The sequence below is a fragment of the Callithrix jacchus genome, chromosome 4 (assembly GCF_049354715.1).
Source record: "Callithrix jacchus isolate 240 chromosome 4, calJac240_pri, whole genome shotgun sequence".
In the NCBI taxonomy this organism is placed as follows: Eukaryota; Metazoa; Chordata; class Mammalia; order Primates; family Cebidae; genus Callithrix; species Callithrix jacchus.
Genome location: NC_133505.1, coordinates 41,843,366 through 41,869,866, shown reverse-complemented (window position 1 = coordinate 41,869,866; position 26,501 = coordinate 41,843,366). Strand labels below are relative to the sequence as shown.

Here is a 26,501-nt window from a genome sequence, read left to right as displayed (position 1 = left end):
GCTTCCTGGGTTCAAGCAATTCTTCTGCCTCAGCCTCTCAAGTAGCGGGGACTACAGGCGGGTGCCAAATGCCTGGCTAATTTTTGTATTTTTAGTAGAGCTAGGGCTTCTCCATGTTGACCAGGCTGGTCTTGAACTCCTGACCTCAGGTGATCCATCTGCTTTGGCCTCCCAAAGTGCTGGGATTACAGGCATGAGCCACTTTGCCCAGCCAGATTCAATGCACTCTCTATTAAAATACCACTGGCATTCTTCATGCAAATAGCAAAAAATGACCGGGTGCATGGTGGCTCATGTCTGTAATCCCGGCACTTTGGGAGGCCGAGGTGGATGGATCACTTGAGGTCAGGAGTTCAAGAGCAGCCTGGCCAACATGGTGAAACCCTGTCTCTACTAAAAATACAGAAATTAGCCAGGCATGATGGCGTGCCTGCTTGTAGTCCCAGCTACTTGGGAGGCTGAGGTGGGAGAATCACTTGAACCCAGGAGGTGGAGGTTGCAGTGAGCTGAGATTGTGCCACTGCACTCCAGCCTGGGCAACAGGGTGAGACTCCAGTCCCCCCCCGACCAACCCCCCCGTCAAAGAAAAAAGAGAAAGATATATTGTTCAGCATGGTGACTATAATTAATGAAGAAATATATTGAAAAATACAGACTAGTTCGAAGGTAGTGAGTTATCGCAACTGGTTGTTGAGTCAATTGTGGATTGAACTTTTTGTTCTACTCTTTCCCTGCTTCTTACTGCTGCATTTGACTAGTCTTAAAGAGAAGGAAAAAGGAAAAATAAAGAAAAATACATAGAGGACATTCAGTGTTTCCACTACAAAAATGAAAAATAAACTGTGAAGTAGTGCTTTTGATGATTCGCCAATGAACATATACTTGAAATGTTATGTTTCAAAAAAAAAAACAAAAAAGAAATGTACATGATAAATACATGCAGTTTTTTTCTGTCAGTTTGAGACATTTAGAAATTAAAGAATAGATAATGTGAGACACAAGCTATTTATGTAGGTAGTTTAAAATTTTTTAGTAGCCAAATTAAAGAAACAACTCAGGAGACTGGTGAAATTAGTAATGTTTCTTTTTTTTTTTTTGAGACGGAGTTTCGCTCTTGTTACCCAGGCTGGAGTGCAATGGCGCAATCTCGGCTCACCACAACCTCTGCCTCCTGGATTCAGGGAATTCTCCTGCCTCAGCCTCCCCAGTAGCTGGGATTACAGGCGCGCACCACCATGCCCAGGTAATTTTTTGCACTTTTAGTAGAGACGGGGTTTCACCATGTTGATTAGGATGGTCTCGATTTCTTGACCTAGTGATCTACCCGCCTCGGCCTCCCAAAGTGCTGGGATTACAGGCGTGAGCCACCGCGCCCAGCCCAATAATGTTTCTTACTTAACCTAATATCTGTGATGGACTGAATTTGCGTTCTTTTCCCTTGCCAAATTCATATGTTGAAACCCTCACTCCCAATGCGATAGTTTTAGGATGTGGGTCTTTAGAGAGGTGATTAGGATTAGGTGAGGTCATCAGGGTAGAGTCCTCATGAATGGAATTGGTAACCTTACAAGAGTCACGAGGGAGCTTGATTCCTCTCTCTGCCCTCTCCCATGTGAAGATATGACTTCTGGGCAGTGTGCAGCCCAGAAGAGGGTCCTCACCAGAACCCAACCATGCTGACATCTTGATCTTGGACTTCTGGCTTCTGGAACTGTGAGAAATAACTGTGCGTTATGATAAACTACACACAAAAGGTGAACAGAAAACCTGTCTGTGATGACGAGTACTTGGGATGCTCCCCCTCCTTGCTATCAGGCTCAGCCAGGATGGTCTTTATGTGAAGAGGAACGTCTGAGAGATGAGGGAAAGGTTGGGAGACAGGGGAGGGCAGCGAGGTGAGAAGGGCCAGCCTTGGGCAGGGAGGGTGAGGGCAACATGGGAGAGAGAGGAGAGGTGGGTGGGGAGGTGGTGAAAGGGGTGCGACCTTGATGGACGGGATACAAAAATGAGGAACGTAGGAAGCTCTGTGCTGCCCTGGCGATGCCAGGCCTTCTGCCTCCTCCTCACAGACATGACCTCCAGGGGGCTCTGGAGCCAGACAGCCTGAGTGTGAGCTGTGACTCACCACTGATGGCTGTGTAACCATGGGCAAGTTCCTTTACTTCTCTGTGCCACTGTTTCCCCAGCTTTACAAGAGTAACTGAAGTAGCTAAAACAAGGGTTGTCGTGTGGCTCAAATAAGTGATCAGGACAAGTGCTTAAAACAGTGCCTGCTACTTGGCAAGCATTTAAGAAGGGTGTCTGATGTGACTATTTTTTATTTTTATTTTTTAAAACAGAGTCTTTCCCTGTTTCCCCTTCCCCAGCTGGGAGCACCACCACCCTGGAACTAGCTCCCTCCCAATGCTTGGAGATGGGTGGGATGGACTCCCAGGTCTCCAAGGGAGGGACAGTCCCGGGGCATCACCCTGGGGTCAGGGAAGGCAGGTAGGAGTTCAGGGGCTCAGGGTGAGGAGGTGCAAGGGCCAAGATATTCAAAATATTTAACAACTGCTTCAATACAGGTCCTGACTTTGTCACTGGAGAATGTCTTGGGGGCCTCCCATGGTACCAGGAGTCATTCCCATTGTTGCTAGAGTGGGCCAAATTTGGGAGGATCCCAGAGAAGAGCTAGGGGGCTAGGGCCTCAAGGAGGTGACAGTTACCAACAGGTGCAGGAATAGTTCAGTATTCTTACAACCAGCAGACTTTTGACCCAGGCAAGGGAGGAGGGAGGGGCAGGCACTGGCCGCGGAGGGCGTTCGGGCCCACCTGGGCTCCCGGTTCTTGCGCACAAGGCTGACAAAGGTCTCCACCTCAGTCTTGGTGATGTGCTTCTCCAGGAGCTTGGGGATGTTGTGCAGCAGGGCAGTGATGGTGTCCTCCGCCAGGATGTCGTAGCCAATCTGGGACTGCATCATCCCAAACTGCTTGGCGATGTGCTCCTGGGGGGCAGACAGGCTGGGGGTCATAGAGAGTCACGGGCGGAGCTCGGGGCCCAGCTCTGCTCTGGAACACTGCCCCCAGACCCCGAGGTAGGGACCCAACACGCTAGAAAGGCAGAGGTCCAGGAGAGGAAGCAGCACTGGGCAGAAAAGTGGCTTAGACACATAGTTATTTCGCTTATGGGCTGTTTCCCACCAGGGCGAAACCTCCGCAAGGACAGGGTCCTTATCTGTCTGGAAGGATTGGCGACATAACTTGTAGGGCCCAGTGCAAAAGGAAAGAGCAGGACCCTTGCTCAGCAACAGAGCATCTAACCCAGCGCAAGGCCCTTGGGAGCACCAGGCCAGGTCCCATTCCCATGAACCCGGCCTTGCTGTCTGGCGCCCTACCAGGCCCCAGGCCCCAAAACAGTGCCTGACACAGCACATACGCCCGAGGAAATACTTGCTGAGGAAATAAGGTATAGCCAGGGAGTGGGCAGTGGGCAGCACTCACCTGGTTCTTGCGGTAGTCCTCCTGGGAATGCCGCAGCACGCGGTAGCACAGGCGGAACATGTGCTGGTAGGGGGCGCTCTTCTGGTCAGACAGCTCCTCCAGCCGAACCAGGGGACCTTCACCCCCCTTCTCGCGGAACGGGGCCTTCAGAATGCCGAAGATCTGGGGGAACACAGAGGATGACGACTAATTGCCCCACACCCATCTGTACCCTTAAGTCATCCCACAAGCCCTGAGCCCCTGCTGACTCTGCCCCAAAGCCAGCCCGGACATCAGCCTTGAGCTGATTTTTTTTTTTTTTTGAGACAGATTCTTGCACTGTCACCCAGGCTATAGTGTAATTTCGTGATCTCGGCTCACTGCAATCTCCACCTTCTGGGTTCAAGCAATTCTCCTGCCTCAGCTTCCTGAGTAGCTGGGACTACAGGCATGCGCCACCACGCCCAGCGAATTTTTTTGTATTTTTAGTAGAGATGAGGTTTCACCATGTTGATCAGAATGGTCTCCATCTCCTGACCTCATGATCCGCCTGCCTTGGCCTCCCAAAGTGCTGGGATTACAGATGTGCACCACCGCACCCGGCACCTCAAGCTAATTCTAAGCTGGACCACAACCCCAGCCCAGCCATCCTCAGCCCCAGTTCCAGCCCCAGCTCTCGCCAACTCCTTGTTGGAATCCCTAAGCTAATCCTAGCCCATGCCTCCCTGATTTGGATTCTAATCCCAGCTCAGATCTGGGGTCTGGGGAAAGAGCAGAGGGTCACTACAGCTCAGGGTCTGAGGCTAAGAGAAAAGGGGGACCAGGCCGCTGTGGCCAAAGCTTAAGAGATGAAATGGGGGCCGGGCGCGGTGGTTCACGCCTATAATCCCAGCACTTTAGGAGGCCGAGGCAGGTGGATCACGAGGTCAAGAGATCAAGACCATCCTGGTCAACATGGTGAAACCCCGTCTCTACTAAAAATACAAAAAATTAGCTGGGCATGGTGGCACGTGCCTGTAATCCCACTACTCAGGAGGCTGAGGCAGGAGAATTGCCTGAACCCAGGAGGCAGAGGTTGCGGTGAGCCAAGATCACGCCATTGCACTCCAGACTGGGTAACAAGAGCAAAACTCTGTCTCAAAAAAAAAAAAAAAAAAAAAAAAAAGAGATGAGACACAGGCTTTCCTTGTCCAAGTAAAATGTTATATTAATTACAAAAATTGTTTAAAGGTGGGGGTTATGTGGAGAAGTGAAAGATTGTTCTGGAACAGAGACAGAGCAACAGAATCAAATGAAAAACCTTAATTGAATCCTCGTTTTTTTAAAAAAACAAGCTTTCCAAAGACATTCTGGGAACATTAGAGAAATGTGCTATGGACTTGGTATTGCTAACATTTTCTTAGGTGTGATACTGTACTATGGTTACATAAGGCAATATCTCTATTGTTAGGGATGCATGCTGAAACTTTTGGGGGCAAAATGCTGCCTATTTTGAAATGTGTAGACGGCAAGATGGATGTGTGAATAGAACGACATAAAGCCAAGGCGGCAAAACAGCGACGCACCTTATTCCCTGTACTGTTCTTCTAATACGTTCTCACTATTTGATTCTCACAATACAAATTTAGAAAAAAGATGTGAAGCACAGCTCTGGACCTCACATCCTGAGCTCAAATCCTGGCTGCTGCTTCCTAGCTGGGAGTCCTAGGCCAAATGAGTCTGGCCCGTGTCTCAGCTTCCTCACCAGCAAAACGGGGTAAGAATCACAGCACCTCCTCCAGGCAGTGAGGATCAAATTTGTCAACACACGCGGGGCACTTAGGGAAGTGCCCGGCATGGGGTCGTGCCCGGTAAATACTGATTTTTGTTGAAGGGAGTGCTGAACCGGCAGTTCAAGGCATCCCGCTCCTGGCCACCCGGCCCCGCCTCGTCCCCTCCTGAGTGCACACGCACCTGTTTGAGGATGTTCTGCTCCCTCATCAGCTTCTGCCGTTCCCTGTTGGGCTTGGTGACCATGATGTCCAGGACATTCTGCCCATTGTTGGGGACATCGCTGACAAAGAACACCAGGTCTTCAAGTAGCTGGATGACAAACCTGGGTGAGGGGGCCGGGGATGACAAGTGTGAGATGCCCACCCAACAGGTGCCCCTCATGGGGAGCCAGTCCCTCCCAAAGCTTGGCTTTCCTGAGTTCACTCAGCAGCCCCCAAGGCACAAAACCCATCCTCAGCCTACACTCCTCTCCCTGGCTTTCCCCTGAATGTTCTCCAAACAGGCCCAGCCCCACCCACCCTGGATTCCAAAGTGCCCCCAAGACACAGAGTCTCAGAACATTCCAGCCTGGAAGGGAAGTGCAGGGCACAAGGTGAGGAGTTTGGTGTGGAGGGGGCTGCATTTGCCTCCTGACTCTGCCACTTACTAGCTGTGTGACCCTGGGCGAGTCTCGTGACCTCCCTGAACCTCAGCCCCGTCATCAGTAAAGCAGGGCTAACTGGCCTCAAACCAGGCTCAGCACAGTGACCAGCTCCATCATAGGGGTACTTCTGGGAGTACCTGAGCTGTGAGGCGAGTCCCAACCCCAGGGTCCCAGGCTCAGCCAAGGCCCACAGGGCCAGCCCCTCCCTCTCTCTCCTGTCCCAGCCCAATTTGCCCGGCTTCTGCTTCATGACTCCTTTCTTCATGAAATCTAGGCCCTGGGAAGGCAAAATCACTCAGAAAACCTCTGTGCCACTGCGGCCCACCTGCGGTCATTCTGGCTGATGAAGCCCTCACTGAGTTTCTCCACGGCACTAGCCAGCATGGAGCTGGCGTCATTAGCAAAGTCCAGGTCTCGGATCTCGGACACGGGCACCGACACAATGGCAAAGGCCTCCTTGTCCTCCTTGGTGGGGCAGGTGCCCAGCTGCAGGGACAGGGGTCAGCAGGGCACCTGAGAACGAGCTCCAGCCCTGGCCCTGGCCCCAGCCCCACTCCCACCGCCACCCCTACCCCCAGGGACCCCCACCATGAGCCGGATGGGCCGCTCCTCCTCAACGTCAATGGGCACGTTGGTGCTCTGGATCCATGTGTTGGTGCAGAGGTGCCGCAGCCAGACTGAGGAGTTCCTGCAGGTGGTGGGAGGGTGGGGACTCAGGGAGTGCACCACGAAGCCTGTCCTGCTGCCTGCCGGCCTACCTCCCCAGCACTGTCACAGCTTCCGCACTACTCCACACCCTCCACAGCTGTGGGACAGAGGCCACTGGTGCCCCTCCAGGTGAGGAGGCCAAGGCCAGAGAAGAGCAGGCAGAGCTAGCCCTGCGCCCAGGCCCCGTCCTGGCCACTGCATTCACACGGGCCCCGGCCTTTTCCACACTTCCAGAACCGAAGATCTCTCGGGCACACGGTCAACTTGGGACCAAGATTCATTTGGACAAATGAGGCTATTTAACTATTTATCCCCTTGAATGTCAAGATGTACACATTTCATAGAAACACACGCATGACACAGAAATACTCAGTGTCTGTAATGACAAAATACAAGATTACCTTCTGAAATGAAAAACAATGTGAATACCAAATTCTTCTGTCTGTGAGTTTCAGGGAAGGGACTGTGGGCCTTTGTAGTGACTCAGTTAACTCTCCCGTTAGCCCTGTTAATAGGGAAACCTGACATTCCACTGAAAAGATGAGGCAGAATGAGCAGCGGCCTGACTGAGGTCACACAGCTTAGGAAATGCCAAAGGCAGGACTCGCACTGAGAAGTTTCTCGGGGTCTGTCCTAGGATCCCAGGATTGGCGGAATCTCAAAGGCCAGAGTCTGGCATCCCCACCCAGTGTTTGGGTTCCCCGTGCTGCTGTGTCCTGGATAAACTGTCATGCAGCCTGCGCTTGAGCACCCAGACCGACGGGCAGGAGCCGGGCACCTGGAGGTATGCAATGGTGGTCAGCTGCCGACAGACCTCAGAGCTGCATCCCCAGAGGGATGGGACCTGCAGAGACCCCAGAGGCCAAAGGACCTCAGGAGAGTGGAGGAGTACAGGATCCAGAGAGTCCCAGAGACAGGAGGGCCCAGCCTGAGCACCACCAGCCAACCCCCAGGCACACGGTGCATACCCACCGGGGCACCAAAGAGTCGGTTTTCTGCAATGTGGTGGGGTCCAGCTCAAAGAGAGAGGCGATGTCGTTGCCATGAGGCACGGCCACCAGGCGGTACTTGATCTTCTCCCCAGCATTCCTGCGGCCTGCACGACCCTGGGCCCCCTGGGTGAGGACCTCAGATCAGGTAGGAGGCCCTCTCTCCTCTCAGGCCCCTGAAACACCTAGGATCCCATCTGAGGGGCTGTCTCCCTCCAGCCCACCTCCCAGGATCTCATGGTATCCCCTGCCCCCGCCTACCCCCATGGCAGCCCCAGGTCTCACTGGAAACCTGCTTTGCTCCTCACCATTCCAGCTGCCTTGGGATCCGAGGCATCACCTTTGTAGCTGGGGTTCTCCTAGACAGAGATACAAGATGGTGGGGGGAGCTACTGGACACCAAACTATACCCACGCAACCCCACTGCAAAACATGGTCATCTACATAGGGCCCTAGGTTTGGGCAGGCGGCTTCTACCCTCCCAGGGGTGCCCATGTCATTCCAGGGTAGCCCTTCATGGCCCCTCCCATAGAACCACAAATGAACACACACACACCCCAATGCTCCCAACACACACAAATGTGTGCATTACAGACAGACAGGAAGTTTTGCTCACTCTGTATCCCCAATGCCTCAGATAGTGCCTGGCACATAGTAGAAGCACAGTGATATCTATTAGGCTTCTTCACAATCATGCCTTTATTTGATAATGTTGGTTAAATGCATGAGTGCAGAGAAGTCGGGGTCCATAGGCACATGTGCCACATATACAGATATGTGCACGAGTGCTCCTGCACACCCATGTGTACATGCATATAACATGAACCCCCAGGATGCCCTCTGCCTCCCGCTCACCTCAGCAGCCAGGTAGTTGCCCGTGGCTAGGTGCTTGAAGCGGTACAGGCCATTCCAGTGCCCAGCTCCTCCACGGCAGGGGTCGTGGTGGACCACCTGGGGACACGCAGGGGTGAGGCAGGAAGGAGGGACTGGTCAGGCAGGGGGAGCTCAGACCCCAGAGAGGCCTGGAGATCTCTGCATAGGTGGGTTCTAGACCCTCCCTGGCCTTTTGACTCTGGAGGGGCTCAGAGGGAGGTAGGGTCAATGTCCCACCCTCCAGGATGGTGGGGAAGAGGAAGGGGTGACATCCAGGGCTGAGTCCAGGGGGCCAGAAGCGGGGCTCTTCTGACCTCCACCTCCCAGAGAGCATTGGAGCTGGTGGCCGAGGTGGCAGACTGGCGCAGCGTAGTGCGCAGGAACACCTGCAGCTTGCCCTTGTACTCGTCACACGTCAGTAACTTCTCCTGCTCCGCATGGAACAACCGCACCACGTCTCCCTGCAGGCAGTGGGGTGTGGCTCAGGATGGCTGCAGCCCCTCCAGGCTCAAGGACCTGCCCAGGGCCCAGCCCCACCTGCCTCAAACACGAGTGGCTGCTGGCAGGACCACTCTTCCAGAGCCAGCAAACAGAGTGGGGGGATGCAAGCTGAGGCACCCCAGAGAACAGCCAGAGCCCAGGCACTCTGCCCTCAGCCCTCAGCCCAGAGCCCTCACAGGACTTCCCATGTTCAAACTCACCCTGGACGGCCTCCCTCCCTATCTATACCTCTAGACACCCTGCCTAACCTCTAACGGCCCATCTCCGGTCTCCCTCTCCATGAAGGAGAGGACCTCACACCCTCAGTGTCCTCGGGCTGTGGCTGCCCTTATTCCTGGGTCCTTTCTGCCTAACTATGGGTAGGTTGTGCCCATGTCTTTTGCTCCCATGCTGGACTGGAGCAGCAGCCTGGGAGGTGGGAAGGATGAGGGTGGGCGACTGGGGCAGCTTTAGCAGGGCAGGAGAGTCTATCAGAGCAGCTCGGCCGGGGGAGGAGAGCAAAGGGAACCACCGCAGGCTTCTGAGCAGGGAGGTGCATGAACACGCAGCCTCCTTAGGTGGCTGCTCTCGGGCCTCTCACCTGTCCCTCTGACAGGTTTCACTGCCAGGTGTTCCTGCCTGCTGCCCTACTGGAGAGCCTCACAATCTTTTGAGACAGAGTCTTGTTCTGTCGCCCAGGCTGGAGTGCAATGGCACAATCTTGGCTCACTGCAACCTCCGCCTCCCGGGTTCAAGCGATTCCCCTGCCTCAGTCTCCTGAGTAGTTGCGACTATAGGCACGTGTCACCATGTCCGGCTAATTTTTCGTATTTTAGTAGAAACGGGGTTTCACCATGTTGGCCAGGATGGTCTCAATCACCTGACCTCGTGATCCGCCAACCTCGGCCTCCCAAAGTGCTGAGAATACAGGTGTGAGCCTCCGTGCCCGGCCAGCCCTGCACTCTTTACAAATCTGCCTTCCGACAAGACCATCTACACCCCATCTGCTGGTTCCGTCCCCTGCAGCCCCACCTAAGAGACAACTGAACTCTCCTCTGTCGCCCACATCTGGTATTCAGGGTTTCTCGAATGGTCTCTCTGGTGGCCCCAGACAGCTCCTTCTGCCCTCAGTCCTGGACCTTCCCAAGTCTTTGCTGCAGTATTTCCCAGGCCCCCTTTCTCTCGCAGATCCCACACTAGCGTGTCTGGGACCAGGAAGGACACAAGCAGTGACCCCTAACTCAGCAGACAGGGCAGCCTCACTCCCTTGCTGAAGAGGGCACAGGGCGAGGGGCAGGGGGCCTGGCGTGGATCCAGGCAGCAGGAGTCAGGGAGAGGATGGTGCTCAAAGGCTCTGGGTTGGGGGGATGGAGACCCCTAATCTGACACCCCTTAAACAAGAGAGAAAACATAGGCCAGGCAGGACACAGAGAGGATGGAAAAGGGGGCTGTGGCCAGAGATGAGAAAAGGGGAAGTCCTGGTAGGGCCATGTGGGTGGGGCCCTGAGGAGGTTGCGGGAGGCTGGAGGGCACAGAGCCAGGGAGAGGGAAAGGGCCTGAGGCCTGGTGGGTGGAGAAGGCTGGAAGAGGGCCCTGGTGGGGAGGGCCGGGTGGCTAACTGGGCAGGGCAGGGGTTCCAGTCCTTACCCCCTTCAACACCTCCTCCAGGTGGTCCCGGAACTGCATAAAGAGGTTGATCTTCCAGCTGGTGTTGCAGTTCACAGAGTTGACCTGGGAAAGGGGGACAGACCCATCATGCCAGGCAGGCCCCAGCCACTGAGGGCCCAGAGAGGAGCTGAAGGGAAGGACCAGCCTAGCCACCTTTACAGCACAAGGACAGGTGTAATCTCATAGCCAGGGTCCCCAGACCCCAGCCTGGCTGCCTTGGGGCCACCAGCCTGTGGGGTGGAGATTGGGGGCAGTGTTGGAAAATGGAGGCAGGAGCCGTGAGACCCAGGTTGTCCAGCGGGTCAGATGGGGCTAGAGGCAGAGACTATGGTGGGCAGCGGGGTGTCTACACCACCAGGGGTGTGTGGACGCCCCTGCACTGCACAGCTGACCCTCCACCCGCTCACCTCCTTGCAGCCGGCGTTGTCGCTGAGCTCGTAATTGCTGGCATGCAGAGGCTGCCCAGCGTTGACAGGATTCAGGATCACCTTGTCCCCCACAACCACCTGGGCAGACAGGCATGGCAGGTGAGGTGGGAAGGGCAGGGCCCTCCTGTCGCCACGCCTCCAGGCCTCCCTCTGGTCTCAGTCTGCCCTTCTAAGAATGGGCATGACCTTATCCAGTCTCCACAGCAAAGACCCTAGAGAAGTTCCTCCGAAGTTGTGCCCGGCACCTTCCACCAGGCCCCTCCAGCCCGGGCCCTGCCCTCACATTGTCCCCGTTGCTCCGCAGCTTCCAGAAGGGCTGGATGAAGAGCCAGGAGCCCTCGTTGCCCATGGCATCCAGGGTCACCCGCATGGCGTTCTTCTCCAGCAAGGCCGGAAGCCGCTTGTTCACCGTCAGGTACTTGTTGCTCTTCATGTGCAGGAGCTGGGGGTCAGGTGGGTGCGGAAGGTCACCGGGGGTCAGGTGGGTGCGGGAAGGTCACTGGGGGTCAGGTGGGTGCGGGAATGTCATTGGGGGTCAGGTGGGTGCGGGAAGGTCATGGGGCCCAGGGGCCGGCCCATCAGGGAGGGGACATGGGGGAATCCACTGGACCCTTGGTCACATCCTGGCTGCACACAGAGTGTCAGACACCTGTCACGAACTCACAGGCTGACACCCACAGCCACAGCCACAGCCACACACAAACATGCACACAACAGGCACATCCCCATGGATACCCCAGTGATCACAGGAAAGAAACGGTTCTATGTACTTTACATAGATTAGCTCAAGTCACCTACAACTATCGAAGAGGGAAGTACTATTACTGCCTGATTTCACAGATGGGGAAACCGAGGCACCAGGGGACGTTTAGTAACTTGCCCAAGTTAACTCTGCCACCATTAAGAGTGGCAGAGCCAAGATCTGAATTCAGACAACGCAGCTCCAGACTCATGCTGATGACCACCATGCTGTCAACACACCCATGGCAAGGCTACTCAGGCCACACAGCAACAGGCATACACACAGTCAGACGCACAGCCACACAGCTGGCCCCAGGGCCACTCATTAGGATACACACATGCGCAGAGGGCACTGCCTGCTGGCAGCCCTCGCCCGGCACCAGCGCAGCCTCTTAGGCAGGGAGAGGGGTGGGTGGGAGAGGGCGGGCGGCCTCACCTGGATCACGCTGCCATACTTCACCACATCCCCGTGCACCTTCTTGTTCTCTGTGTCGTTTTGCTTCTGCTCCATCTGGGCGGCATGCTGGGCAGACACACAGAGGTGAAGGGCGGGCTCAGAAGCTGCTCCTAGAAGGAGACATACTCCAGGCCCACACATACACACGAACACAGTCACCTTGGACTCCAGGACTCCTGGGACTCCTGCCCCAGCTCCTGGTGCTGCACCCAGAGTGCTGCCCTCCAAGTGCAGATGGCAGCCTGAGGTCTCACATCATGCACAGCCCAAGGAGCCAAATCTCTACCCCCTCCCTGGCCAAATCCCCTGGATAGGGCATGCCAGCAGGACCCTGAGCACCCCCACAATCCCCTTACACCCCCAGGAACCTATAGCTGTGCCTCACCACCCACCTCCATCTCACCAGACTCCCAGTGCCCCAGACACGGAACCCTGTCCCAGTCCAAACCCTGGCAGGGGCTGCTTGGTGCCATTTCCTGGTTCCCTCCACCAGCCCCACTCCTCTTCGACCTTCCCTCCCAAAACTGTGTGCACTCAGCCCACTGCCTCCAGGCAGCCCACTCTGACTGATCATATCCCACTCTGATGAATCCAGTGCTGGTGGCTTTGAGGATTTGAGCTGCATCCCATTAGAGACAGCATTTTAGACTCTTCTGTCCTGTTAGACTGGAAGTTGCCTAACTCTAGGTGCCCTGTCTCCTCCACCAGATTAGGGGTTCCTGGACGGCAGGAGCCCTGTCCTTTCCATCACACTGGCACTCTCTGAGGGCAGTGGTCTCTGCCCTTTCCTCCTCAGTCCTTTACTGAGACCGGGGGGAGGGTGGCAGCTGGAGAGTCTTGCTATGGACCATGTGACTTTCCACAAAGCAACAGCATGTGGCTGTGTGACTGCTTGCAGTTCTGATTATGTGGTTCTGCACATGTGAATGCCCTCCCACCAGGCCAGATCCCTAGCTCAGCCTCCGCCTGCCAGCAGCAGGAAGGAAGCCTGTGGGAGCCCCCACCCCAGGAAGAGAGCTGGGGTAGTAATACCAGAGCTCAGGCAGCCCACCTACAGCTCCCTCCCTCCAGCCCAGTCCACAGCCATAAGGCATAGCCCAATGTCCCCATTCTAGACCCACCTCCTCCATGCATGGGGCTCAGGGGAAGGGGACAGAGGGAAGCAAGGTTTGTATGACAAGGGGTGGGACAGCAGGGCCCAGGGCCCTGGCTGCAAAGTTCCTGACCACAGTCAAAGCCTCCCACTCTCTTTGTGGTTCGGGGCCTGAGGTTGAGACCCCGACATCTGCCCAGGATGTGAACTGAGCCACTGCCCACAAGGGGCCCATGAGCGACCACATCCCAGCACCACAGCACGATCCACATGTCTGAGGAAGCCAGGGAGAGTTAGAGACCTGGGGAAATCTAGGCTCTACTGCAGACAGACTCACAGCATGACTGGTCAGGCCAGTCCCGTCTAAGGGCCCCAGCTCCAACTCCATAAAACAAGGGGAGAGGGTAAGACTATATCCAGGGCTCCCAAATTGGGTTCCTTGGAGCCACTGACTCTAGGAACCACTGGGAACTCCATGGGCAGCTGCACAGGTTGTTCACTGCTCTAGGTGTCAACATTCCACTCTCTGAGCCATGCACTCTGGCATGGGGCTGTGCCAGCCTGGAGGAGGGGGCACTTTCTTCTCATTGACACAACAGAGTTATACAGACCGGTGGTCACTGGGAAAGGAGCCTAACCCCACACACATCCCCTCCTTCACAGCAACTCACACCAATCTCTTGCATCTTGGAATTTTAATTTTTTATTAATTTTTTGTAGAGATAGGGTCTTGCTATGTTGTCCAGGCTGCTCTCGAACTCCTGACCTCAAGAAATCTCCCTGCCTCAGCCTCCCAAAATGCTGGGATTACGGGTGTGAACTGCCACGCCCAGCTCAGTTTTGGAAACCGCTCAGCTCAGCCACAGAGCCCCTACTGGTTCTGGCAGTGGCCCTGCATGTGCACCGAGACTCCTGGCACATGCGCACAGATGCACGCCTCACACACACATACCTGTAGCTTCTGCAGCAACACCACGTCGGCAATCTCCTTGTCCTGCTTGGTCTGCTTGGCCTTCCAGTACTGCTGGAAGTTCATGGGGCACACCTTGAAGAGGCAGTTTGTGGTGGGGCAGGAGGCGGGTGAGGGGAATGGTTCATCTGGGGCTCAGGGCCCTCCCTGGAAAAAACCCCAGCCGGCAGCTCTGCTCTCCCAACCCCTTCCCACCCGCCTTCCCCACTGCAGGTAAAGAGGAAGTGGTTGGAAGAACCTCATAGAATTTGCAGCATCCTGGATTATGCTGAGTAGAATGGGGAGGCTCAGAGGCAGGTTTGAGAGCAGTGCCTCTCACTTGGTGGGGTGGGCATGTACCCTCTTTTCCTGGGAGATTTACCAGAGGCTGTTAGAGCCTCCCCATTATGCCCTGTCTGTGCCTAGCTTTTGTGAGTATTGGCAGCCAACAGCCCACATCTGCATCCTTCTTTAGCTAATTGCCTTGGTGGATAGAAACCATCTTGCACACAGATGCCTGGGAAATTACATACCCCTCTCCCCAGGGGAAGCCCCTGTCCAGTGACTGACGTAGGTGTAGAACAGTCCAGCCTCTGGAGGGGACTGTCCGAGGGGCAGCTCACAGTCCCAAGCTCCCCGTGGGGTCAGGCTGAGGCGCATCTTCCCCTGAAACCACATCCTTGCTCAGCTTCTTCCCCTGCCCTATACAGAGAGGAAGAGGCTCCCTCACTGTGTTCTCCTGAGGACTTCCTCAATAATCCACCCATCTTAGGCTTTGCTTCTAGGAATCTGACCTAAGACAAAGCAAATCCAAGTCCAGAAACATGTCCTCTAGTACAATTTTTACTTCGGCAAGTAGATAAAACAACTGTCGTTCCCATAAGCCTGAGCTGCAGGAAGGGTGTCCGATTTTTCTGCTTATCAAAAGGAGGCATGAGTTGGAAAAGCCTATTCGAAAGCCTGTGGGGAGGGGAGGGAGGATTCTGGGTGCTGGTGAGGGGCTGGTGTGGATGACGGGGCCTGTGTGACAGTAGCCTGGGCTGGGCTGGGAAGCAGTGAGCTCCCCGTCACAGGAGGAATCCACAGACCGGGCAAGGAGCAGGACTCAGTGGCCCTGAGATCCCTCGCATGCCGCAGCTGTGTGAGCCCCTGATGGCACAATGCTCTGGCAGTATGGAACAGAAGGGAGACGGCTGGGCTGGGAGACTGGAGGGGACCAATGGAGGGTCCCAGAAACAAAACCCCTTTTTCAGGTCCTTTCCTGTTCCCTCTAAGAAAGCTGTGTCTTTTTTTCTGGTCAAAGCTGGTGAACCAGTCCCAGGGAGCAAAGAAAAACTGGATATTCCACCCAGCTTATAAGGAGGCAAAGGCCCCATGGGACCATCAGGAGTAGAAACTGAGTGAACCAAAGATCAAGGAAGACAGAATTTCCTAGAAAGGAAGGGAAAAAATGGCAATTCCACAAGCAGATGGAGCCACCAAGGGTCGCCCCAACTAGCGCTGCTCAGCCCTGCCAGCATGAGTGGACATCACTTCTGAAAGAGCACCCAGTTTGTTGGAGAGGGTGTCTTTTTTTTTTTAGACACAGTCTCACTCTGTAGCCCAGACTGAAGTGCAGTGGTGCAATCTCAGCTCACTGCAACCTCCAGCTCCCAGGCTCAAGCAATTCTCCTGCCTCAGCCTCCTGAGTAGCTGGGATTACAGGCATGCACACCGAGCCTGGCGAATTTTTGTATTTTTAGTAGAGACATGGTTTCACCATATTTCCCAGGCTGGTCTCAAACTCTTGGCCTCAAATGATCTGTCCAACTTGGCCTCCAAAAGTGCTGGGATTACAGGTATGAGCCACCACACTGGGCTGAGAGTGTGTCTTTATGGGCTCGGCTCAGCCCTCAGGAGGCAGCTGGGTCTCCTGCTTCTTCCAAGGGTTGAACCTTGGGTTGGCACTCCCGGTTCCCGATTTCATTTTGAGAATCTCACTGCCTTGTTAGAGGCAGACGGTTCCCAACAGAGTGGTGGGAAATGGGGCCACACCAGGGAATGTTCCAGAAATTCAGTGGGCAGGGAGTGATTTGGGTTGTACCTCTGATTGTCACAGTGGCACTAAGTGAGCAGAACAGGGATGCTGGATGCCTGCACCATGGAGATTGTCCTGGGTGATGCCTGATTGCAAATGTCTTGCCCACACACGTAGGTGAACATCTGTGGGTAGTGTTCTGGGCCTAGAGTTATACACAGAGGAACAAATTTTTTTTGCATGCATTTTAGCAAACACTGAATTTTCCAGGAATGCAGCTCCACTATAAACCAAGGGAAAGCTGTCCTTTGTGTTGTCCAAATTTTCCCAGGAGTTTTCTGCTATTTCAGAAAATACATCACTCATGGCCACACCAAATGGGTGCATGTGTGGCTGCCACATTCATGATTTAAAGGCAAGTGGTCTGGGCGCAGTGGCTCACGCCTGTAACTCTAACACTATGAGAAGCTGAGGAGGGAGGATCACTTGAGGCCAGGAGTTCGAGACTGGCCTAGGCAACATGGTGAAATCTCGTCTGTACAAAAAAAATTTTTTTTAATAAAAAATTATCAGCCAGGTGCAGTGGCTCACTCCTGTAATCCCAGCACTTTGGGAAGCCAAGGCAGGCAAATCACGATGTCAAAAGATCGAGACCATCCAGGCCAACATGGTGAAACCCCATCTCTACTAAAAACTACAAAAAATTAGCTGGGCATGGTAGCGCATGCCTGTAGTTCCAGCTACTCGGGAGGCTGATGCAGGAGAATTGCTTGAACCCTGGAGGCGGAGGTTGCAGTTAGCCGAGATTGAGCTATTGCACTCCAGCCTGTCGCCTGGTGACAGAGTGAGACTCTGTCTCAAAAAAAAAAATTATCAACAGGCAGCAAGTGATGGAAAAACTAAAAATAATTTATAAAAAATAAAAAATTAGCTGGGCATGGTGGCTCATGCCTGTAACCCCAGTACTTTGGGGGGCCAGGCAGGTGGATCACTTGACGTCAGGAGTTTGAGGCCAGCCTGGCCAACATGGTGAAACCCCATCTCTAAAAAAAAAAGTGCAACTTGGCCAGGCATGGTGGTGTGTACCTGTAATCCCAGTTGCTCAAGAGATTGAGACAGGAGGATCGTTTGAGCCGGGAGCTCAAGACCAGCCTTGGCAATATAGTGAGACCTTGTCTCAACTAAAATTCGAAAAAGTTAGTGTGACCTAGTGGTATATGACTGTAATCCCAGTTACTTGGAGGACTGAGGCAGAAGAATCGCTTGAGCCCGGGAAGTCAAGGCTGCAGTGAGCCCTAATCTAGCCACTGCACTCCAGCCTGGTGACAGAGCGAGACTTCCTGTATAAAAAAATAAATTTTTTTTTTTTTTTTTGAGATGGAGTCTCACTCTGTCACCAGGCTGGAGTGCAGTGGTTCGATCTTGGCTAACTGCAACCTCCACTTCCCGGTTCAAGTGATTCTCCTGCCTCAGCCTCCCAAGTAGCTGGGATTACACGTCCGGCTAATTTTTGTATTTTTAGTAGAGACGGGGTTTCGCCATGTGAGGCCAGGATGGTATCGATCTCTTGACCTCATGATCCACCTGCTTCAGCCACTCAAAGTGCTGAGATTACAGGTGTGAGCCGCTGAACCTGGTCAAAATATTTTTTTTAAGTTATTTTCCTTTCTTCTCTCTTTTTTGCCACACTTAGGACATTAAACTAGTTCATTCCCTCCGGCTAGCTCCAGGCTCACTCAGACCCTGGGTCTAGACCGCCACCATTTTGCGTTACATAAATATGGATATGGATAAAGTATATTATTTATGAATTCCGCTGTGTTTTTTGCCACCCTCACCAGACTCACAGGTGGGCAGGTGGGCAGGGCCTGGTTGAGCTCATCACTGTTCCCCAGCCCTAACCTGGGACTCAGCAAGCATCTGCCGGCTGAATACATCAGCCCAGAAAGGACTTCCTCCTGTATGAGGAGGTGGGGTTTGATTTAGCCTTGGAGAGAGGAAAAGGTTATGAGGCACACAACTGGAGGAAAGGGCAGGAGGTGGGAGAGGATATGGTGCCTCTGGGAACAGGACAGAGGTCCCTCTTGGCAGGGGCAGGGAGCTCATACAAGAAAGAGGGCCAGGCAGGGGAGGTGCTGAGCTGAGACCAGAGGGGCTGAGAGGTACGGAGCCCTGTGTCTGAGTCCACAGGTCCTGCGGCTTGTCAGCTACTCAGTCTCCACATGGCCCACCAGCCCCTTTGACCCCTAGTCCAGACAGGAGAAAAGGCAAAAAGTGACAGGTACAGCCCCAGGTCACCCTAGAGCAGGGGTCTCAAGCTTTTCCAACCTTGACTAATTTAAGGAATACAACTTAGATCACCACTGCTTAAAACAGCATGGGGACTCCCCACTCCTGGTCATGGCATGAGGCTCCAGGTCCAACAGTGCTGAGAACCATGATGACCACCAATCAGGACCAACCCAAACAGAAAGCAACTAAAACAACAAGAGTTTTTAAGTGTGTGGTGTGTGGCCAGGCGCGGTGGCTCACGCCTGCAATCCCAGCACTTTGGGAGGCCAAGGCGGGCAGAACATGAGATCGGGAGTTTGAGATCAGCCTGGCCAACATGGTGAAACCCCATCTCTACTAAAAATACAAATATTAGCCTGGTGTGGTGGCGGGTGCCGGTAATCCTAGCTACTCAGGAGGCCGAGGCAGGAGAATTGCTTGAACCTGGGAGGAGGAGGTTGCAGTGAGCTGAGATTGAGCCACTGCACTCCAGCCTGGGTGACAGAGCAACACTCAGTCTCACCAAAAAAAAAAAGAAAGAAAGAAAAGAAAAGAAAGAAATATATGTTGTGCTAAGACTTCTTAAAGAATTGATAAGACGGTGAAGAATTAACCAGCCAGAAGAGAAGATCGAAAGGGATACAAGAGATCTAGAAACAACCAGCTACTTTTGCCCTGAGGTGACCCTGATTCCAGGAAGCATGGACTCTTATTTTGACAGCTTCTTCAGGTGGAAGGGTCAGAGATCCAAGCCCAGGCCCGCAGAAGGTGAGGGGTCAACAGGAGACCAGGACCCTAAAGGGCTTCAGCCTCAGTCAAGTGCTGAACCCACAGTAGAACAGCTTCTACCAGGAGCTAAAGATACCAGCTGGAATCCCCCAGTAACCCCAAACTTGAGCTGGGCTTCAAGTGGGCTTGAACTGGTGAAACTCCCCTAGGAATCTGGCAGTAGGAGCAGCCGGGCCTTCCTGGAGGAAGGTGCCTTCATTCTAGACTCAAACCAGACTTTATAATTGCAATAACCGGTATATGCTCAAAGAGAAGCAGGAATCCTTGGGAACCAGACACCACGAGGGAGAACAAGCCCACAAAACACGCTAAAAACAGACACGCGCAGAGACTTCAGATGCAGATATCACCCAGAAAACAGATGTCTTCTCTGCTTCAATCAATAAAAAAAGCTTGAAGATCCCGGCAGCGAACAGAAAAAGATAAAAAATGACACAGCAGATTGAAAAAAGGAATGAAGTAGAACTTTTAGAAATAAAAATAGTTGCAGTAACCAAAATTTTAAACTCACTGGACATATTTAACAAGAGCTGAAGAAAGAATTAATGAAACCATAACAGCCCCTATAGGGTGGATGCATTCCAATTCTATCCTATCCATTTCTGTCAATGATGGCTGAGCCCATTCAAGTGACTTCACAGCCCACTAGAAGGTCAGAGCCTGTGTCTGCATGACATGCACTGCCCTGAAGCATCCTAGGAGAGGAATGAAGTCAGAAATGGGCCCTCCCTGCTCCCGACTCCTCTATATCTTTCTTGGAAACTTAATACCTGGAACTTGTGAGATTCCACTTTTTCCCTCACATGCCAGAAGACACCGAGTGAATGAATAAACAAATGAGTAGACTCGAGGCCTGTCACCACACACATTCCATGCTTGCTCCTTGCCCAGAGACAGCCTTGTCAGAACCCTGACAGGGCCTGAACCTTCCTTGTCACTAAACCACAGGGCTAAAGGGCAGAGACGGGCAGGGTGGGCAGGGAGCCAGGAGACTGGGCTCACACAGGAGCTGCAGCATCAAAGACATGAGAAAAGGCGGAGGGACCAGGGAGGTTTCCTAAAGCAAGGATCGTGTGTCCCGGCATGTGTATCTGTGGATGACGGGGCACAGGGCTGGTGAGACTGCAGACAAGAGGGTATTCATTTATTAAATAAGGTCAGTCAACATAGGTCAGCACTATCTCGGCTCACCACAACCTCCGCCTCCTGGGTTCAGGCAATTCTCCTGCCTCAGCCTCCTCTGTAGCTGGGATTACAGGCACACGCCACCGTGCCCAGCTAATTTTTTGTATTTTTATTAGAGACGGGGTTTCACCATGTTGACCAGGATGGTCTCCATCTCTTGACCTCGTGATCCACCCTCCTCAGCCTCCCAAAGTGCTGGGATTACAGGCATGAGCCACCTCGCCTGGCCAAAAAATACAAAATATTTAGCCAGGTGTGGTGATGCATGCCTGTGGTTCCAGCTAATTGGGAGGCTGAGATGGTACAATTGCTTGAGCCCAGGAGTTTGAGGCTGCAGTGAGCCGTAATCGTGCCACTGCACTCCAGCTTGGGCAACAGAGTGAGACCCTGTATTGAAAAACAAAACAAAACAAAACAAAAAAGCCTGTTGGGGCGAGGGGGCTGGGAACCTGCACCTGGGTTCTCAGGTTCAAAAGAAGCTGAGCTGCAGGCAATCAGTCACAGAAACCCAGCTAGGGCAGGGAATGTTCACAGCCGTACTCCCAACAGCTTCTCAGCAGAGATTTGTTGGCCAGGTGCAGTGGCTCACGCTTGTAATCCCAGCACTTTAGGAGGCTGGGGGGTTATAGTGGGCAGGGGGTGGTGGATCACCTGAGGTCAGGAGTTCGAGACCAGCCTGGCCAACATGGCAAAACCCTGTCTATAATAAAAATACAAAATGGCCTGGTGCAGTGGCTCATGCATGTAACCCTTACACTTTGGGAGGCCAAGGCGGGTGAATCACCTGAAGTCAGAAGCTCGAGACTGGCCTGGCCAACATGGTGAAACCCTGTCTTTACTAAAAATACAAAAATTTAGCCCATGTTGTGCTGGGCACCTGTAATCCCAGCTACTTGGGAGGCTGAGGCAAGAGAATTGCTTGAACCTGGGAGGCGGAGGTTGCAGTGACCCAAGATTGTACCACTGCACTCCAGCCTGGGAGACAAGAGCAAAACTCCATCTCAAAAAAAAAAAATTAGCTGCCTATAATTGGGAGGCTGAGGCAGGAGCATCGCTTGAATCTGGGAGGTGGAGGTTGCAGTGAGCTGAGATCATGCCATTGCACATCAGCCTTGGCAACAAGAGCAAAACTCGGTCTAAATAAATAAATAAATAAATAAAGCTGGGCACAGTGGCTCACACTTGTAACCCCAGCACTTTGGGAGGTCAAGGCGGGCAGATCACAAGGTCAGGAGTTCGAGACCAGCCTGTCCAATATGGCGAAACCCCATTTCTAGTAAAAAATACGAATATTAGCCAGACGTGGTGGTGCACTCCTGTAGTCCCAGCTACTCTGGGAGGCTGAGGTAGGAGAATTGCTTGAACCCGGGAGGCAAAGGTTGCAATGAGCCCAGATGGTGCCACTGCATTCCAACCTGGGTGACAGTGTCAGACTCCATTGCTAAATAAATAAATTAATTAATTAAATTAAATAAATAGTCCGGGCACGATGGCTCACGCCTGTAATCCCAGCACTTGGGAGGCCGAGGTGGGTGGATCATGAGGTCAAGAGATTGAGACCATCCTGGTCAACTTGGTGAAACCCCGTCTCTACTAAAATTACAAAAAATTAGCTGGGCATGGTGGCGTGTACCTGTAATCCCAGCTACTTAAGAGGCTGAGGCAGGAGAATTATCTGAACCCAGGAGGTGGAGGTTGCGGTGAGCTGAGATCACGCCATTGCACTCCAGCCTGGGTAACAAGAGCGAAACTCCATCTCAAAAAAAATAATAAAAATAAAAATAAATAAATAAAATACATAAAATAAAAATACAAAAAATTAGCCGGGCATAGTGGCAGGCACCTGTAATCTCAGCTACTCAGGAGGCTGAAGCAGGAGAATCATTTGAACCCAGCAAGCAGAGGTTGCAGTGAGCCAAGATTACTCCACTGCACTCCAGCCTGGGCAACAAGAGTGAAACTCCATCTCAAAAAGTAAAAATAAAAAAATGGAGATTTGCTGACTGTGAGGAGTAGGGCATGTTGGGGAAGGGTAGGGATCTGCCCTGGTCCCTGCCCCTTGCTCCTCTCCGCTTTGCCTCTGCACAGGGTAGCTGCCAAGGTGGCAAATGCCCAGCCCCTTGCTCACTCCAGGGGCCTGTCCAGGCTCTTGGACACTTCCTGAGCAGCAGGACACATTCTGCCCTTTGCGGCCCTGAAAGGAAGCAGCTTATCAGAAGGGTAAGGACACTCTGTTCAGGCCTGGCCATCTGCCTGGGCTAGAGGAGCCATGTCGAGGAGCCATGTCTAGGAGCTGGTAAAGCAGAGCAGGCCTGGGTGGAAGGGCCTGGGGAGGGCAGATGATTGAGGCTTCATGCCCAGGCCAGGCCAGGACCCCAGCCTCTCCCAGGGTCCACTCAGCCCCTGCACTGCTGTCTGCCATCCTATCTTCTCATTTCCTTCCTACTTCTCTGACTCCTGGTAGTTTTTCACTCATACCTTTCATTCAATCAATACTTAAGGAATATTTTATGTTTGATTTTTGTTTGAGACAGGGCCTTGCTATATTGCCCAGGCTGGTCTTGAACTCCTGATCTCAAGTGATCCTCTGGCCTCAGCCTTCCAAACAGCTGGGACTACCCGTGCGAGCTCCCGTGCCTAGCTTTAGTCAAGGAATACCTTATATATGCTAGGCAGCTGGGCTCACAGCAGCAAACAAAACAGGCAACAATGCCTGCCCTCATGAAACTTACATTCCAGTTAAGAGAGACAGTCAACAAGCACATAAACAAATTAAATATATGATATGTTACATGATGAAAGTGATCTGAGGGAAGATAAAGCAGGGCAAAATAGGCCAGGCCCGGTGGCTCATACCTGGAATCCCAGCACTTTGGGGGGCTGAGGTGGGCAAATCACTTGAGGCCAGGAGTTCGAGACCAGCCTGCTTAACATGGAGACCAGCCTGGCCAATGTGGCGAAACCCCATCTCCACTAAAAGTAACAAAAATTAGCCATTGAAAAATTTAAAAATCACCTTGTTGCCCAGGCTGGTCTCAAACTCCTGGGCTCAAGTGATCCACCCACCTTGGCCTCCCGAGGTGCTGGGATTGGTTGCCAGAGTGAGCCAGAGCACCCATTGCCTTTTTTTTTTTTTTTTTTAAACATTGTGTGGTTTAGACTTACTCCTTTAGTTGCACACATTTCTGCAAAAAAATAAAAATTAAAAAGAAATACCCCTTTAGAAGGTGACCGCTGAGCAGAGACCTCAGGAGGTGAGGTAGTGAGTCACACAGACTCCCAGAGGCAGGGCCTCCAAGGAGAGGGAACAGCGAGGGCAAAGGCCCTGAGGCAGGGTAAGCTGGGTGTGGGCAAGGAACAGCAGAGAACCCAGGTGCGGCTGAGCACGGCGACTCATGCCTGTAATCCCAGCACTTTGGGAGGCTGAGGCAGTCAGATGACCTGTGGTCAGGAGTTCAAGACCAGCCTGAGCAATATGGTGAACTCCCATCTCTAGTAAAAATACAAAAATTAGCTGGGCGTGGTAGCACATGCCTATAATCCCAGCATTTTGGAAGGCCGAAGCAGCAGGATCACCTGATGTCGGGAGTTTGAGACCAGCCTGACCAACATGGAGAAACCTCATCTCTACTAAAACAAAAACATACCCGGGTGTGGTGGCTGATGCTTGTAATCCCAGCTATTCAAGAGGCTGAGGCAGGAGAATTGCTTGAACACAGGGCGGTGGCGGGGTGGGGGGGGTGGGTTCTCACCCTCAGCACTGTTGACACTTAAGGCCAGATCACTCCTTGTTATTCGGGCTGTCCCGAGAATACTGAGCAGCATCCCTGGCCTCTACCCACTCAGTGCCAGTAGCACTCCCCAAGTTGTGACACTGGTGTGTCTCCAGGCAATGCTCAATGCTTGGGAGGGTGGTGGCAAAATTGCCCCCAGTTGAGAACCAATTCCCTGTTTTCCTGTTCACCCCACCTGCCACTGTCCCAGCTCACTGCAACCACTGTGACAGCCTCCACATTAGCCCCCTGGCCCTTCACCAGACATCTTACCAGGCCACTCTCCCAGGTCTCAAGCCCTCTCTGGCTCCCATTGCTCTGAGGATGAATGCCAAGCTGCTTAGGTTGGCATGTAAGGCTCTATGTAGTCTTAACACCTGCCTCTGCAGCTCTCACCCACCCCTATCCTCAAGCCTCCTGCTGCACACCACCCTCTGCTCATTCAGGCTACTGTCATATATTGAACCTGACACCATGCTGGACACTGCAGACATGGAGACAAAGCTCCCCTGAAACCTCTGCCCGCACCCCCAGGGCCTGCCTTCATGCTGCGTCTCCCGTGGCAAGAGCAAGTAATCACATGCAGTGAATCCTGTTAGCCCTAAAACCAAGCAGCTGTGAGGAAACCAGGGCTGGAGCAGGTGCTGTGGCTGAGAGGTACAGGGTGGGCAGGGGTTACAGAGAGGAAGCAAGGAAGAGAGCACCCTGGCAGTGGTGGGGCAGATGCCTTGAGAGGATGGAAGGCCAGGGCAGTGATTTAGGGCTCCAGCAAAGGCAGAGTGGGGGTATGGACGGGGATGGATGGTGGGGAGAAAATGAGCTAAACATAAACAGGTGGGTCGGATACGAGGGCTCATGCCTGCAATCCCAGCACTGTGGGAGGCCGAGGTGGGCGGATCACCTGAGTCAGATGTTCGAGACCAGCCTAGTCAACACGGTGAAACCCCTTCTCTACTAAAAGTACCAAAATTGGCCGGGCGCGTTGGCTCATGCCTGTAATCCCAGCACTGTGGGAGGCCGAGGTGGGCAGATCACCTGAGTCAGATGTTCGAGACCACCCTAGCCAACATGGAACCCCGTCTCTACTAAAAATACAAAAATTAGCCGGGCGTGGTGGCACAGGCCTGTAGTCCCAGCTACTCGGGAGGCTGAGGCGGAAGAATTGCTTGAACCCGGGAGGCAGAGGTTGCAGTGAGCCCAGATTACACCACTGTGCTCCAGCCTGGGAACAGAGCAAGACTCCGTCTCAAAAAAAAAAAAAAAAAAAAACGATTACCAGGGGTGGTGGCACATTTCTATAATCCCAGCTACTCAGGAGGCTGAGGCAGGAGAATCGCTTGAACCGGGGAGGCAGAGGTTGCAGTGAGCTGTGATCACACCACTGCACTCCAGCCTGGGCAACAGAGCGGGACTCCATTTCAAAAAATAATAATAAAATAAAATAAAGGATGGACTAAACAAAAAGGCCCAGGACAAGAGAGGAGTCCAGTGGTTCCTACTTAGTCAGGAAAATGGACAGTGGGGTCATGGTGCAGACTGGACACTTCCCCATCACAGAGGGTTCGCCTGGCAGGCATGCCCTCCCCTTATTCACCTGTCAACTTCCTCCTCCTGCTGCAACCCCAAATCACAAATGGTGCCTCCTCCTGGAAGCCTTCTGGATTCCTCTCTGCTGTCACCATTTGCTCCCTTCTCTGCGCTCTGCAAACTATACTACAGCAACATCATCATCTGGTTCTTATTGCGCAGGTCTGTTCCGGCTCTCCCAGCTCTCCCACCACTGACTGCGAGTTTCTGAAGCCCTGGGAGCTGCCTTCAGTAGAGGAGGCCCTGCGCTCAGCCGCTGCGGGTCGACCTCTGAAGGCCAGGCCAGAAGGAGAGGAAATGTGGCACGGCTTGGCAGTTCCCAGGTGCGCACGCTCTGCAGGAGCTAGTGGTGGCCGGGCAGTCTTGGCTGAGACTTATTTGCTCAGCTTCGGTGCGCACAGGCCCTGCGATGCCAACCTCCTGGTCCCGCCCTCCCGCCGCAGGCGCCCGCGCCTGGGCCGCTCACAAGCCTTCGACTCTTCCCGGACTCCAGACCCCAGACAGCTCCGCTCGACCCTGCGGATGACGGAGAGAAAGTTCCTTACAAGCCCCTTACTTGGGGCAAGATAGGAGGTACCACCTGGGGCGGGGCCTGGCTCCCCACTGAGCAGAGGTGTT

General features: G+C 53.4%; 1 protein-coding gene and 1 long non-coding RNA gene across 10 annotated transcripts in view; one reads left to right on the top strand and one right to left on the bottom strand.

Annotated features, from left to right (window-relative positions):
* Nucleotides 1-26,501, top strand: part of LOC118153116 (uncharacterized) — a 32,014-nt gene that overhangs the window by 4,901 nt on the left and 612 nt on the right. Inside the window, exons 2-7 of one of the 3 annotated variants that reach the window (XR_013534156.1) lie at nucleotides 1,101-1,243; nucleotides 1,619-5,215; nucleotides 5,333-9,996; nucleotides 10,594-10,765; nucleotides 11,326-11,436; nucleotides 26,046-26,456. This is a non-coding gene — a long non-coding RNA (uncharacterized LOC118153116). Of the gene's footprint in view, nucleotides 1-1,100; nucleotides 1,244-1,618; nucleotides 5,216-5,332; nucleotides 9,997-10,593; nucleotides 10,766-11,010; nucleotides 11,121-11,325; nucleotides 11,460-15,564; nucleotides 15,704-26,045; nucleotides 26,457-26,501 lie in introns of those variants that run through there. The other 2 variants (XR_013534158.1, XR_013534157.1) reach the window with 2 other exon arrangements.
* On the bottom strand, nucleotides 959-26,461 carry LOC100388666 (inositol 1,4,5-trisphosphate-gated calcium channel ITPR3). Of its 7 annotated transcripts, none has more exons than XM_078368966.1 (16): nucleotides 25,891-26,461; nucleotides 14,265-14,429; nucleotides 12,199-12,285; nucleotides 11,305-11,463; nucleotides 11,001-11,099; nucleotides 10,573-10,656; nucleotides 8,760-8,906; nucleotides 8,428-8,523; nucleotides 7,881-7,931; nucleotides 7,556-7,698; nucleotides 6,464-6,563; nucleotides 6,201-6,361; nucleotides 5,413-5,554; nucleotides 3,481-3,642; nucleotides 2,812-2,984; nucleotides 959-1,711 (listed from the first exon to the last, which is right to left on the bottom strand). In XM_078368966.1, the coding sequence occupies exons 2-16, from the start codon at nucleotides 14,346-14,348 to the stop codon at nucleotides 1,396-1,398; spliced, it is 2,004 nt and encodes a 667-aa protein (XP_078225092.1). In that variant the 5' UTR covers nucleotides 14,349-14,429; nucleotides 25,891-26,461; the 3' UTR covers nucleotides 959-1,395. The 7 variants fall into 7 exon arrangements, with proteins under 7 accessions (XP_078225092.1, XP_035153523.3, XP_078225093.1 ...); XM_035297632.3 differs by having other exon boundaries at nucleotides 14,265-14,357; XM_078368967.1 differs by lacking the exon at nucleotides 25,891-26,461 and adding an exon at nucleotides 16,345-16,480 and having other exon boundaries at nucleotides 14,265-14,357.

Coding starts and splice junctions, on each gene's coding strand:
- LOC100388666 (XM_078368966.1), bottom strand. CDS start 14,348: ATGAACTTCCAGCAGTACTGGAAGGCCAAGCAGACCAAGCAGGACAAG. Junction 8,907..10,572: donor TGGAGGAGGTGTTGAAGGGG/GTAAGGACTGGA, acceptor CACTGCCTGCAG/GGAGACGTGGTGCGGTTGTT. Junction 5,555..6,200: donor ATCAGCCAGAATGACCGCAG/GTGGGCCGCAGT, acceptor CCCCTCACCCAG/GTTTGTCATCCAGCTACTTG.